At 38.9% G+C, this 13,381-nt stretch overlaps 1 protein-coding gene across 1 annotated transcript; it reads right to left on the bottom strand.

The window, feature by feature from the left end:
• Window positions 1–8,913: 8,913 nt before the first annotated feature.
• Window positions 8,914–13,107, bottom strand: LOC117295604. Its single transcript, XM_033778301.1, has 2 exons — window positions 12,583–13,107; window positions 8,914–9,099 (listed from the first exon to the last, which is right to left on the bottom strand). The coding sequence occupies exons 1-2, from the start codon at window positions 13,105–13,107 to the stop codon at window positions 8,914–8,916; spliced, it is 711 nt and encodes a 236-aa protein (XP_033634192.1).
• Between the last annotated feature and the right edge of the window lie 274 nt (window positions 13,108–13,381).

Genomic DNA, 13,381 nt, shown 5'->3' with positions numbered 1-13,381 from the left:
CAATTCACGAGAACCTGCCAATATCTAACAATCTACAAAGTTTCGACAAAATGGCGTCATTACTTCGAGAGTTATACGACTTCAAAAAGTGCCCCTTTAAGGCCGCGTCACGTGATCCCCGATGACGTCATTGATCTGAAACTTCACACATATGATGGCTGCCTGACAGTTAACGTGTGTGTAAAATTTGAAGTTATTACAAAAAACTTCACCACACACATCTTCAAAACGTCCATTTTGACGAGTTTTCAACCTGCCGCTAGAGGGCGCTGTTGCAATTTGTGACGTCATCAATATTTTTTTTGAACTGCCCACCCTTGCTAGACACTTACGTCCTTGGAAAGCAACTTCATAACTTTTACCACTTTTGAGTTACAGGGCACTTCCATTTTTTGCCGGTTTCAACCGGAAGTAGAGGTCATGTGAGGTCACGCACACGAAACAAAACGAAGACCTAATTTATCCCTACCATATCCCGCAAACAGAAACCTTCGGTCTCGTTTGGCTGATTTGATATAGATTTTCAAACATTTAACAAAAAACACCTTTAAGATGACGTCATGTGACCAGTGATGAGGTCATCATGACATCCTTGCTTTAGGATCATTATTGCACCATAACCTTCAATCCCTGAAAGTTTCATTGCAATTGCTCCTTGGGAACTATGCAAAAAAATGCTAGTACTGAAACAGACAAATAAAAAAAAAATTTTAAAAAAATTTCCACGTCATTTGAAATTCTCTTTGCATTAAAGTAGTTATGACCAATCCAGCCTATTTAAAAAAATAATTTGGATTATACCATGTTCGGATAGCATTTTATGACTTAAAGGTGCAAAAATGGAAAAAATCATAAAAAATCATGTGATGCGTCATCATGACGTCATTTCACATTTCAAAAGAACTTGTCAATATCCAGCAACTTACTAAGTTTCAACATGATCGCATAATCACTTAGGGAGTAATATTAGTTCAAAAAGTGCACCTTTAAGGCCGCGTCACGTGACCCCCGATGACGTCATTGATCTGAAACTTCACACATATGATGGCTGCCTGACAGTTAACGTGTGTGTAAAATTTGAAGTTATTACAAAAAACTTCACGACACACATCTTCAAAAAGTCCATTTTGACAAGTTTTCAACCTGCCGCTAGAGGGCGCTATTGCAATTTGTGACGTCATCAATATTTTTTTGGAACTGCCCACCCTTGCTAGACACTTACGTCCTTGGAAAGCAACTTCATAACTTTTACCACTTTTGAGTTACAGGGCACTTCCGTTTTTTGCCCATTTCAACCGGAAGTAGAGGTCATGTGAGGTCACGCACACGAAACAAAATGAAGACCTAATTTATCCCTACCACATCCCGCAAACAGAAACCTACGGTCTCGTTTGGCTGATTTGATATAGATTTTCAAACATTTAACATAAAACACCTTTAAGATGACGTCACGTGACCAGTGATGAGGTCATCATGACATCCTTGCTTTAGGATCATTATTGCACCATAACCTTCAATCCCTGAAAGTTTCATTGCAATTGCTCTTTGGGAACTATGCAAAAAATTGCGAGTACTGAATCAGACAAATAAAAAAAAATTTTTAAAAAATAATAAAAACTAGACACGATTGCATTTGTGCACAAATGCAGAGCTGTTTCGTTAAGAAAATTTTCAATTTTTGTCCACTTAATTTGAAATTCTCTTTGCATAAAAGTAGTTATGACCAATCCAGCCTATTAAAAAAAATAATTTGGATTATACCATGTTCGGATAGCATTTTATGATTTAAAGGTGCAAAAATGGAAAAAATCATAAAAAATCATGTGATGACGTCATCATGACGTCATTTCACATTTCAAAAGAACTTGTCAATATCCAACAACTTACCAAGTTTCAACATGATCGCATAATCACTTAGGGAGTTATATTAGTTCAAAAAGTGCACCTTTAAGGCCGTGTCACGTGACCCCCGATGACGTCATTGATCTGAAACTTCACACATATGATGGCTGCCTGACAGTTAACGTGTGTGTAAAATTTGAAGTGATTACAAAAAACTTCACCACACACATCTTCAAAAAGTCCATTTTGACGAATTTTCAACCTGCCGCTAGAGGGCGCTGTTGCAATTTGTGACATCATCAATATTTTTTTTGAACTGCCCACCCTTGCTAGACACTTACGTCCTTGGAAAGCAACTTCATAACTTTTACCACTTTTGAGTTACAGGGCACTTCCGTTTTTTGCCGGTTTCAACCGGAAGAAGAGGTCATGTGAGGTCTTGCACACGAAACAAAATGAAGACCTAATTTATCCCTACCACATCCCGCAAACAGAAACCTACGGTCTCGTTTGGCTGATTTGATATAGATTTTCAAACATTTAACAAAAAACACCTTTAAGATGACGTCACGTGACCAGTGATGAGGTCATCATGACATCCTTGCTTTAGGATCATTATTGCACCATAACCTTCAATCCCTGAAAGTTTCATTGCAATTGCTCCTTGGGAACTATGCAAACAATTGCGAGTACTGAAACAGACAAATAATAAAAAAAATAGACATAATTGCATTTGTGCACAAATGCAGAACTGTTTCGTTAAGAAAATTTAAAAAAAAAATCCACTTCATTTGAAATTCTCTTTGCATTAAAGTAGTTATGACCAATCCAGCCTATTTAAAAAAATTATATGGATTATACCATGTTCGGATAGCATTTTATGACTTAGAGGTCAAAAATTGAAAAAAAAATCATAAAAAATCATGTGATGACGTCATCATGACGTCATATCACAATTCACAAGAACTTGTCAATATCCAACAACCTTTAAAGTTTCAACATGATCGCATAGTTACTTAGGGAATTATATTAGTTCAAAAAGTGCACCTTTAAGGCCGCGTCACGTGATCCCCGATGACGTCATTGATCTGAAACTTCACACATATGATGGTTGCCTGACAGTTAACGTGTGTGTAAAATTTGAAGTGATTACAAAAAACTTCACCACACACATCTTCAAAACGTCCATTTTGACGAATTTTCAACCTGCTGCTAGAGGGCGCTGTTGCAATTTGTGACGTCATCAATATTTTTTTTGAACTGCCCACCCTTGCTAGACATTTACGTCCTTGGACAGCAACTTCATAACTTTTACCACTTTTGAGTTACAGGGCACTTCCGTTTTTGCCGGTTTCAACCGGAAGTAGAGGTCATGTGAGGTCACGCACACGAAACAAAATGAAGACCTAATTTATCCCTACCACATCCCACAAACAGAAACCTACGGTCTCGTTTGGCTGATTTGATATAGATTTTCAAACATTTAACAAAAAACACCTTTAAGATGACGTCGCGTGACCAGTGATGAGGTCATCATGACATCCTTGCTTTAGGATCATTATTGCACCATAACCTTCAATCCCTGAAAGTTTCATTGCAATTGCTCCTTGGGAACTATGCAAACAATTGCGAGTACTGAATCAGACAAATAAAAAAAAAAATTAAAGGTGCAAAAATGGAAAAATCATAACAAATCATTTGATGACGTCATCATGACGTCATTTCACATTTCATAAGAACTTGTCAATATCCAACAACCTACCAAGTTTGAACATGATCGCATAATCACTTAGGGAGTTATATTAGTTCAAAAAGTGCACCTTTAAGGACGCGTCACGTGACCCCCGATGACGTCATTGATCTGAAACTTTACACATATGATGGCTGCCTGACAGTTAACGTGTGTGTAAAATTTAAAGTGATTACAAAAAACTTCACCACACACATCTTCAAAAAGTCCATTTTGACAAGTTTTCAACCTGCCACTAGAGGGCGCTATTGCAATTTGTGACGTCATCAATATTTTTTTGGAACTGCCCACCCTTGCTAGACACTTACGTCCTTGGAAAGCAACTTCATAACTTTTACCACTTTTGAGTTACAGGGCACTTCCGTTTTTTGCCGGTTTCAACCGGAAGAAGAGGTCATGTGAGGTCACGCACACGAAACAAAATGAAGACCTAATTTATCCCTACCACATCCCGCAAACAGAAACCTACGGTCTCGTTTGGCTGATTTGATATAGATTTTCAAACATTTAACATAAAACACCTTTAAGATGACGTCACGTGACCAGTGATGAGGTCATCATGACATCCTTGCTTTAGGATCATTATTGCACCATAACCTTCAATCCCTGAAAGTTTCATTGCAATTGCTCTTTGGGAACTATGCACAAAATTGCGAGTACTGAATCAGACAAATAAAAAAAAATATATAAAAAAAAAATTAAAAAAAACAATAATAAAAAAAACTTTAACAAAAACAAGAGCTGTTTCGCTGCGCTTCGCTACGAAACAGCTAACTAGCATTTCCCCATCCCAGGTTTATTTCCACTTCCCGTTTATTTCGCCGTCCTGGGTTGTTTCCCATTTTTTTAAATATATATATATTTTTGTATATTTCCCCGTCTCCAGGTTTATTTCCTGTCCTCCATTTATTTCCTCATCCCAGGTTTATTTCCCCGTCACAGGTTTATTCCCGTCCTCCCCTTATTTTCACAGTTCCAGGTTTATTCCAGTCCTACGTTTATTTCCCGTCCCAGGTTTATTTCCCAATCCCAAGTTTATTTTCCCCTTCCCAGTTTTTCTCAGTCCCGTAATATTTCCCCGTCCCTTCCCGGTTAATTCCTACTACCCATTTTTTCTCCCTTAATATTGCATCATCCCAACCAGCAGAGTCTTGCAGCAATAAGTGTGGGCAATGTGGGCAGGGTACAAAACAAAAATGTTGAAGTGTTGTTATACTTTGTATTAAGTATACAACAAATGTAACATTTCGTATAAGAACCCCATAATAATTGCAGCACATCTAAGGGGATTTTGTGATTTTTGTTTACCTCATGGTGCCAGGAGTTGTTGCATGGGGGCATTTTGGTGAATTTTGGGTAGATAAATATAAACAGCAAGGGATGGGAAAACAACCTTGGGGTGGGGGGGGGGGCGTGGCGATATTAATCGACTGAGAAAAAAATGCGAAGAACAAATAAAACATGGGACGGGAAATGAACATGGACAGGGAAATATTAAAGGACGGGAAAATATTAATCGACTAAGACAAAAATGGGAATAAGAAATAAACCTGGGAAGGGGAAAGGAACCTTTTTTTGTTTACAAAATTGTCCGTATATTCCGTCTTTTAATAATGTTGGCATTATATTTAACAAATTGACCTCCCCTCTGTTTTAGTTTTTTTCTCCTTGTGGGATGAATGCAGTTAAAAACTTGTTTTGTTCCATCTAAATAATGTCGGCATTCAAGTATTGGGATCATTTTTTAACAAGGGGAAGTTATATTTTTCCGTTGGGGGATAAATGCAACTAAAAACTCTTTTTTTAATTTACAAAAATGTTTGTATTCCGTCTTTTAATAAAGCCGGCATTTGAGTATTGGGGAACATTTTTTAACAAGTTCATCTTCCCTCTGCGTGTATTTTGCCGTCGTGGGATAAATCCAGTTAAAAACTTTTTTTTTTTTTTACAAAAAGGTCCGTATATTCCGTCCTTTAATAATGTCGGCATTCGAGTATTGGGATCATTTTTTTAACAAGGGGAAGTTGAACTCCCCTCTTTCGGTATTTTTTCGCCGTTGTGAGATAAATGCAGTTTAAAACTTGTTTATTATTACAAAAATGTCCGTTTTCCGTCTTTTAACAATGCCGGTATCGAGTGTTGGAGAAGATTTTTTAATAAGTTAAGAATGCCCGACCTCCACTTTTGTTATATTTTGCCGTTATGGGAATTATTAGAATGCCGGCATTTGAGTATTGGGGAACATTTTTTTTTACAAGCTAAGGATGTCCGACCTTCCCTATGTTGTATATTTGCCGTTAAGGGATATATGCAGTTAACAATTTCCCACGATCGGGATTTTTTTAAATTTTATTTGATCATCAGAACTGCGTTGTTGTAAGTACTTTATTTGGCTCTTAAAGCAGAGAGGCATAACGAGAACATTGGAAACCAGAAGCTGGAAGTGTCCTATATAAAACCTTTCTGCTTGTGTCCTCTTTTACAATGTCAGATCCAGCAAGGAGCATCACAGACAATGCACACAAGAGGAGATGTTTAGTGAGGCGTTGGTCCGCCATTGTTTGGCAATGTTGAAAATGTAGAGATCAGGCTTGTTTTGACAAGTCAGCTAATTATAACAAACCACAACAGAGGTGCGAATGCAGCTTTTGTGAAGACGGTTTTGATGTTGGGGTTTAAAGTGAGCCAATAGTGGAAGAAACTATCATCTAACTCAAACTCCTTTACATTTGCAAGTGCTTTCAAAACAGCGAAGTTTTGATACCATGGGCGAATTGCAATAAGACGGTCTAAGTCAGCGGTCTAAGACCAGTCGGTTATAGCCGGCTATCTGTCTTAGACGGTCTTAGCTTAGTCAGTCATTAAGCCTGTTGCAATAAGCCGGTCTTAGATAAGTCGGCGAAAAGTAATGCAATACGAACAAATGTCCCATACTTAGCACTTCTGCAGTCACTGGCGGTATGGCATTCTTCTTATTGCTTTGGTTTAAATCATTGGATATCAAATCTGTGAGTTGTATCATTTTTTACTCCTGGGAACATATATTTACGATACACTGTATCATCATCATAATGCCTCTCATGGGTGTAACTGTAATCTATTTCTAAAATACAATCTCGTCGTAGAGCTCTTTGCATCAAATCATCTACAACTAACAAATGCAGCGCCATCTTTAAAAACCCAAAACAAAGACCGATTATAGCCAGCTCAGAGCAGGCTTAAGATTTAAGACTGGCTATAATTAAAGACCGCGCTATTGCAATCGGTCTATAAAAGGTTGTCTGAGCGCGTCTCAAGTTAGCCGGATATAGCGCATAGACCGGTTTAAGACCGCTTTGTGCAATCCGCCCCAGAAGTACAAACAAAAAAGCAATGCTCAGAGGCTAGGACCATCCTAACTACATATTTGAAATTTTGAACTCCAGGATCCTGTAATCGATTTTAGTATGCTCCCGTCAGGGCCCTTGCTAGTCAGTTCATGGTTCATAAAAATATTTTTGAAAACGTAAAAATACCACACAAGCTTTTAAGACCAGTTGTTGTTGGGTAAACTACAGCTGGTTTGGGCCAATTTGATTGAGAGTTAGATTTAAAATGTTAGCAGCATTTTTGACAGATTACGGAATTTGGAAATTTTTGTAATAAAAAACAGTTTTTAACTGCATTTAGCCCGCAACGGAAAAATATATAACAGAGGGGAGGTCGGACATTCTGACATGTTCATTTTTAAAAGACAGAATACGGACATTGTATTTAATATAAAAAGTTTTTAACTGCATTATCCCACAACGGCAAAAATATAACAAAGAGGGGTGGTCAACTTGTTAAAAAAAAGTTCCCCACTACTCGAATGCCGGCATTATTAAAAGACAGAATATGGACCCTCTTGTAATTTCAATAAACAGTTTTAAACTGCATTTATCCTACAACGGCAAACATATTTACAAAGAGGGGAGGTCCGACATTAATTCTCAACTCATAAAAAAAAAAGTTCACAAATACTGATGCCATCATTATTTAAAGATGTTATTTAATATTTTAACATTATTTAATATTTTTAATTATTAATTTTTTACTATTTAATATTTTATTATTATTTAAAGACGAATACGGACATTCTTGTATAATAAAAAAAAAGTTTGTAACTGCATTTATCCCACAACAGCAAAACTTTACCAGAGGGGAGATCAAATTAATAAAAAATGTTCCACTAAACTCAAATGCTGGCATTATTAAAAGACGGAATATGGACATTCTTGTATAAATTGTAACTGCATTTATTTAATTGTAACTGCATTTTTAATTGTAACTGCATTTATCCCACACAACGGCAAAAATATAACAAAGAGAGGAGGTTAACTTGTTTAAAAAAATGTTCCCCAATACTCGAATGCCGGCATTAATAAAAAATGGAATACGGACATTTTGTAATATATCCCACAAGGGCAAAAATATACCAGAGGGGAGGTCAACTTTAACAAATGTCCCATTAAACTCAAATGCTGCCACTGGCATTATTAAAGACGGATACGGACATTCATGTATTATTTAAAAACAAAGTTTGTAACTGCATTTATCCCACAATGGCAAAAATATACCTGAGGGGAGGTCAACTTGTTAAAAAATGTTCCCCAATACTCGGCCGGCATTATTCAAAAAAGGGAAACAGAAATTTTTGTAATTAATAAAAAAAAATGTTTTAACTGCATTTATCCCACAACAGCAAAAAATATACCAGAGGGGAGGTCAACTTGATACCAAATGTTGTATTAAACTTGAATGCCGGCGCTATAAAAATACGGAATACGGACATTCTTTTGTAATTAAAACAAGAAAAGTGTTTAACTGCATCTATCCCACAACTGCAAAATTGACCAGAGGGGAGGTCAACTTAATAACAAATGTCCCATTAAACTCAAATGCTGGCATTATTAAAGACGGATACGGACCATCTTGTAATTAAAAAAAGTTTTTAACTGCATTTATCCCACAACGGGAAAAATATAACAAAGAAGGATCAACTTGTTTAAAAACAACCGCAAAAGATACAAAATTGTTTTATGCAGGTTTCTCCACATGCGGTTTTGTCCGGGCGTTGCGCCCGGACAAAATTCTCAAAATACCAAATGCGCCCGGACAAAAAATATCGCGCCCGGACAAAGTCGTCGTGCGACCGAACAAAACAAATTGCGCCCGGACAAAACATTTCGAAAAACACTTCACGACGAACACAAAGTCGGCTATTTCGTAATGGCATTTCGCATGCATTTTTCTCTGTGTTACAGGGCATCCTGACTACATTTTTGACAACAGCGTGGTATTTAGACTTGGTTCCAAGTCTGTGATCCTGCGGTCCTGATATATTGTTGGATGAAACAGCGCCCTCTCGTGAATAAACATCCGTCGTTAGAGCGTGGTAGCAAATCTACGGCGGAATTCTGCGTAGCTGATGCCGCACTCTCAGACTTGAAATCAAGTTTACGTGGTATGAGGCACCGATCAGAGATCTGAAATATCCGGACACAAATCTAAAACTCAATTTTTTTTTCTTCAGGCGATCGTGCACAAAGTGGTTTTGTTCGTGCTGAAATGATTTGCGCAAAACTGTTTACACAATCAGTCTATCTTGCAGGAATAGATTGTGCAATGTGCAACCATGGAGGAAGAAATCTTCATGGAAACTGCCGATCGTGCAGGAATGGTTTGTGGTTTGTGCAATTGGCTTATCTATTTGAGCTTGAATAGTTTGCGCAATTTGCCAATAGTATAGGAGTAGTGTGCGCAATATGCCGATAGATATGGAATAATTTGCGCAATATGAAGATCGTGCATGAATTATTTGCGCAATTTGAAAACAATGCAGGAATGGTTTGCACACTTTGATGATAGTGCAGGATTGGTTTAGCGCCCGGACAAAATTTAACCCTGTGGGGAGAACCCTGCTATGTGGTAACTTGATACAAAGTATAATCAACACTGCTCTGCTCCCTGTCATGACTGAGACTCCTTGTCATGAGCCTTATTATTATGTGCTGGCTGCGCCGAAGTTCTGAGTTCCCTGTCAGGCAACTACAAATGGGTATTGACACTGAATCCAGATGTCAGATTGTACGCATGAACGCTCCTCGCAAGGCATTGATCGTGTGAAATTTTGGGGACAAAATGATAGCCCTGGACACCCCTCGAAACTGGTCAATCCTTGCTCGCATTCGCATGCTCGATGCACGAAAAACTCAAGTGTGGTAAAGATGGGGATAGGTTGCATGTGTTTCCTGCAGAACCCAAATATATGTATGGGCGGTTGTGGGCCACGAAGTCAGACTTACAAGAGCTATAGTGGTCCGGTATGACATCTTTTTCAGCGCTGGCAACGAACACTTCGAGCCGTCGTGCTTCGAAACCGGAATAGACCACACATTTGACATGAAGAGAAAAGTTATTTTTTTCCAGAGTGGGAAGTCAAAGAAGGTACCTGAAAGACATGACGAACCTAGAGGAGCGTTTGCCAAACGTGAAAAATTTGGATAAGTTTGAACTTTGAGGGCATGTTTTTAGCTTGAGATTCACCATCCGAGTGGACCGTCCGCACAGCAGCTGTATTGTGTGCAGTCTGCTACGCGACTGTAGTTCTGTAGGTAGGCATCATACTGATCAGGATTAGGATTTGACTGAGTGCCTGACAGCAGCCACTCTTGTTTGCAAATTTCTTAGTATATGGCTCCTTTTGTGTTCTTATTTGTTTGTCCTTATTTGTTTGTTTGTTTGTTTGTTTGTTTGTTTGTTTTTTGTTTCCAAATGTCACAATAAATAATCATAAAACATACAAGGAAAAAGAACAAAGGGTGATAAGATGAGGGCACCAGGAAAAAGCCTAGGCTTGTACAGAGCCTGGACCCTTTATAATATAAATTAATTGGTTTTACTTACAATAACAATAATAATAATAATAATAATAATAATTGTGGCTTCTTATATAGCGCACATGTCCGTCACTCAGTGACGCTCCTGGCTCTGGAACATACAGTATTTCCTGCAAGATGTGGGACTATGTTGATTGATGCAACAAAAGTACAGTATTCTAAATTCAACTGGATTTGTTACTTCACCTGGAATCTACAGTACTTTTCTGTGTATCCTGGAGTCATCTGAATTGTGAAAATAGTGATTTTCTGTTGGAATTTTTCACTGTCTCAGTTGAGAATTCTGGTGTACAAAGCTAACACACACTTAGGTGGCTGCATCCTGTGCAGTCAGCCACTAGTCCATGGGTATTGTACGCCCATCTGGGGACAATGGAGGTAAGTATCCTTTTGATTCTCTCCCTGCTTGCTAGACCATTGTACTGTACTGACTCATCTGTGGTCAGCTTTGTTCAATCAGCATCAACTGTGCTTAGTGCTTTCATTCTACCAAAGACACAGCTAGGACTCATCCACCATCAAAGATATCTGAAATGCCCTAGCTATTTCTTACTATGACAACTCCCCAGCCACTTTTCACTTGGAAATTGTGATCTTTGGTGACATTGCTGTAAATCCCGGCCCTGAAGCTGAAAATAACCCATACTCAGCAGAAGCTAGTCCAAACTCTGCAAATTCCTACTCACGAAACAAGCTTCTCAGTCTCCAGTACGCTCCCCATACGTGCTACGACTCTGCTGCCTTCCTGCATATAACGTTGCAGAACCTTGGCCTTTTTGTAAATCCCAGCACTGTTTACCGACCTACACATCGTGGTAAAAAAGCTGGCCGCTGTAGAACTGTTCATAAACCCCCTATACCTGAAGTTACACTCCCATTTGTTCCAGCACCAGTGACTCCAGCCAAATCTCAACTCAGCCTTTGTGTGCTGAACACACAGTCCCGTAACAATGATAAGAGCAACTATAAATATAATATTATTAGTAAACTCGCTGGTACAACCATGGGTAAAAACTCTTTTGAAGGAGTGGTGGCTCTGAAAAGAGCCGGGTTTGGTTTCAACATTTCGAACAGTATGCTCTGCTCGTCTTCAAGTTTACTATTACAGGCCTGTGAGGGGGTCATGAAAAAAAAAACAGAAAATTGTTGTCCGGATTTTGGGCCAGCACTACGAACGTATTAAAGAGCCAATAAAGGATTCATTCATAATTGGTTTATTATTTTAAAAACAAATTCCCATGGCGACCGGAGGTCGAATTACAGGAAAATATACAGAGATTAAAAAATAAGAACAAAAACACACGATTTCACATTATTTAAGAAATAATTGATTAAGGAGAGACAAATATTTACAATGTATAAAATAAATTGTTCTGAAAGTTGCGGGGAAAAAAACCTGGATAAAAAATATTGCTGGCACAGTCAAAGGGCGCATAAAAAGCTGCATTCTATTGCAATTCAGTTGTTAAAAAGGCATGTGAGGTGAGGGAGAGGGCTCTTTCTATAGCGCTCTGTTCGGCATTTAAACTGACCCAGAAGTCCGGAGTTCCTAAGTTGGTACCCACTATACCTCTGTGGCAAGAGGCGCTTTAGGACTGATGAAGGGAGAGTTTTGGCAAAAGATTGGCACAAGTGGTTACGACGGCATACCAGTGTTTCAATACTGCACAATTGTAGAGCGTCTGAGTAGCGCACGTAGTCATTGCCAAGAATAATTCTGCATGCGTGCTTTTGCACCCTTTCCAGATCATTGCACTGCTTACTTGACAAAGCACCTGACCAGGCGGGTGCAGCGTACTCCAAAATTGGCCGCACAAAGGAGGTATATATAGCAACAAGATCAGATATGCTTAGGTAATGATACTTCAATTTACGAAGCATGAAAAGGCGGGAATTTGCACGCTTGATCATTGAGCCTACATGCGTGTCCCACCTTAAGTCGGCTTGAATAAAAACACCTAAAAGCTTAATAACTGCACATTGTGTAATAGTTTTGTCATTTAGAGTCAATGAGAGGGGATCTGGTTGGTTCCGCGAGAAACAAATGTCCATGGTGAAACACTTTTTCACGTTGAGTTGCATTTTGTTGTCCGACGACCAAACATCCAGATCAGTTATTGCAGATGGGAGGTTGGATCCAACACTGGCATCACGGGTTTCAATGACAGTCATGTCATCAACATATTTGAAGTGTTTTATACTTGTATTGTTCTCTTTGAAACCGGCGTCATTGATGATTGCTAGGAAGATAATGGCACCGAGCTTAGTGCCTTGTGGGACACCTGCATTAGTATGGGTCCATTCCGAAAAGCAATCGAGGTATCTCACGCTTTGTTCACGATTAGAGATGAAATCACCGATCCATGCGGCTAAATGTGGTGGAACTCCCAACTTGAGGAGCTTGGAAACTGCAATTGTGTGGTCGATGTGATCAAAAGCCTTAGAAAAGTCAGTGAGAAGAATGGACGATATAGACTTGGGTAGTTCAGCATTAGCATGGAGTGTGTGAAGAACATCAATCAAACAGTGCGTGGTGGATATGTTCTTGATGTTTCCGAACTGGGCGGGGTCGAGGTTGGGTTTAATCGACGCCATTGTTTGTTGAGCAATGAAGTGTTCTGTCACTTTGGCAAAGTGATCTGAGAGGGCAATGGGTCGCAAATTGTCTATGTTGGCTGGTGAAGTTTTGGGCACAGGGACGACAATTGCCCTCTTCCACTGTGCTGGGACGATAAGCTGTGCAAACGAGGCGTTGATAATGTGAGTCAATGGCTTAGAAAGTTCATAAGAATACTGTCGTATAAATCTAGCCGAAATATTATCTGGGCCACTCGCCTTGATGCTGCTTATTCTCTGAAGTTGTTTGAGC

Source organism: Asterias rubens, chromosome 10 (genome assembly GCF_902459465.1).
Source record: "Asterias rubens chromosome 10, eAstRub1.3, whole genome shotgun sequence".
Lineage (NCBI taxonomy): Eukaryota > Metazoa > Echinodermata > Asteroidea > Forcipulatida > Asteriidae > Asterias > Asterias rubens.
Note: the sequence above shows the minus strand (reverse complement) of the source record. Positions and strands in the feature narration are given on the sequence as shown.

Excerpts from the sequence above, each read along its gene's own strand:
- LOC117295604 (XM_033778301.1), bottom strand. The coding sequence starts at position 13,107 with ATGGCGTCGATTAAACCCAACCTCGACCCCGCCCAGTTCGGAAACATC. Across the intron at positions 9,100-12,582 it reads ACAACAAAATGCAACTCAAC|ATCTCTGATCGGTGCCTCAT; the intron begins GTGAAAAAGTGT and ends CGGATATTTCAG.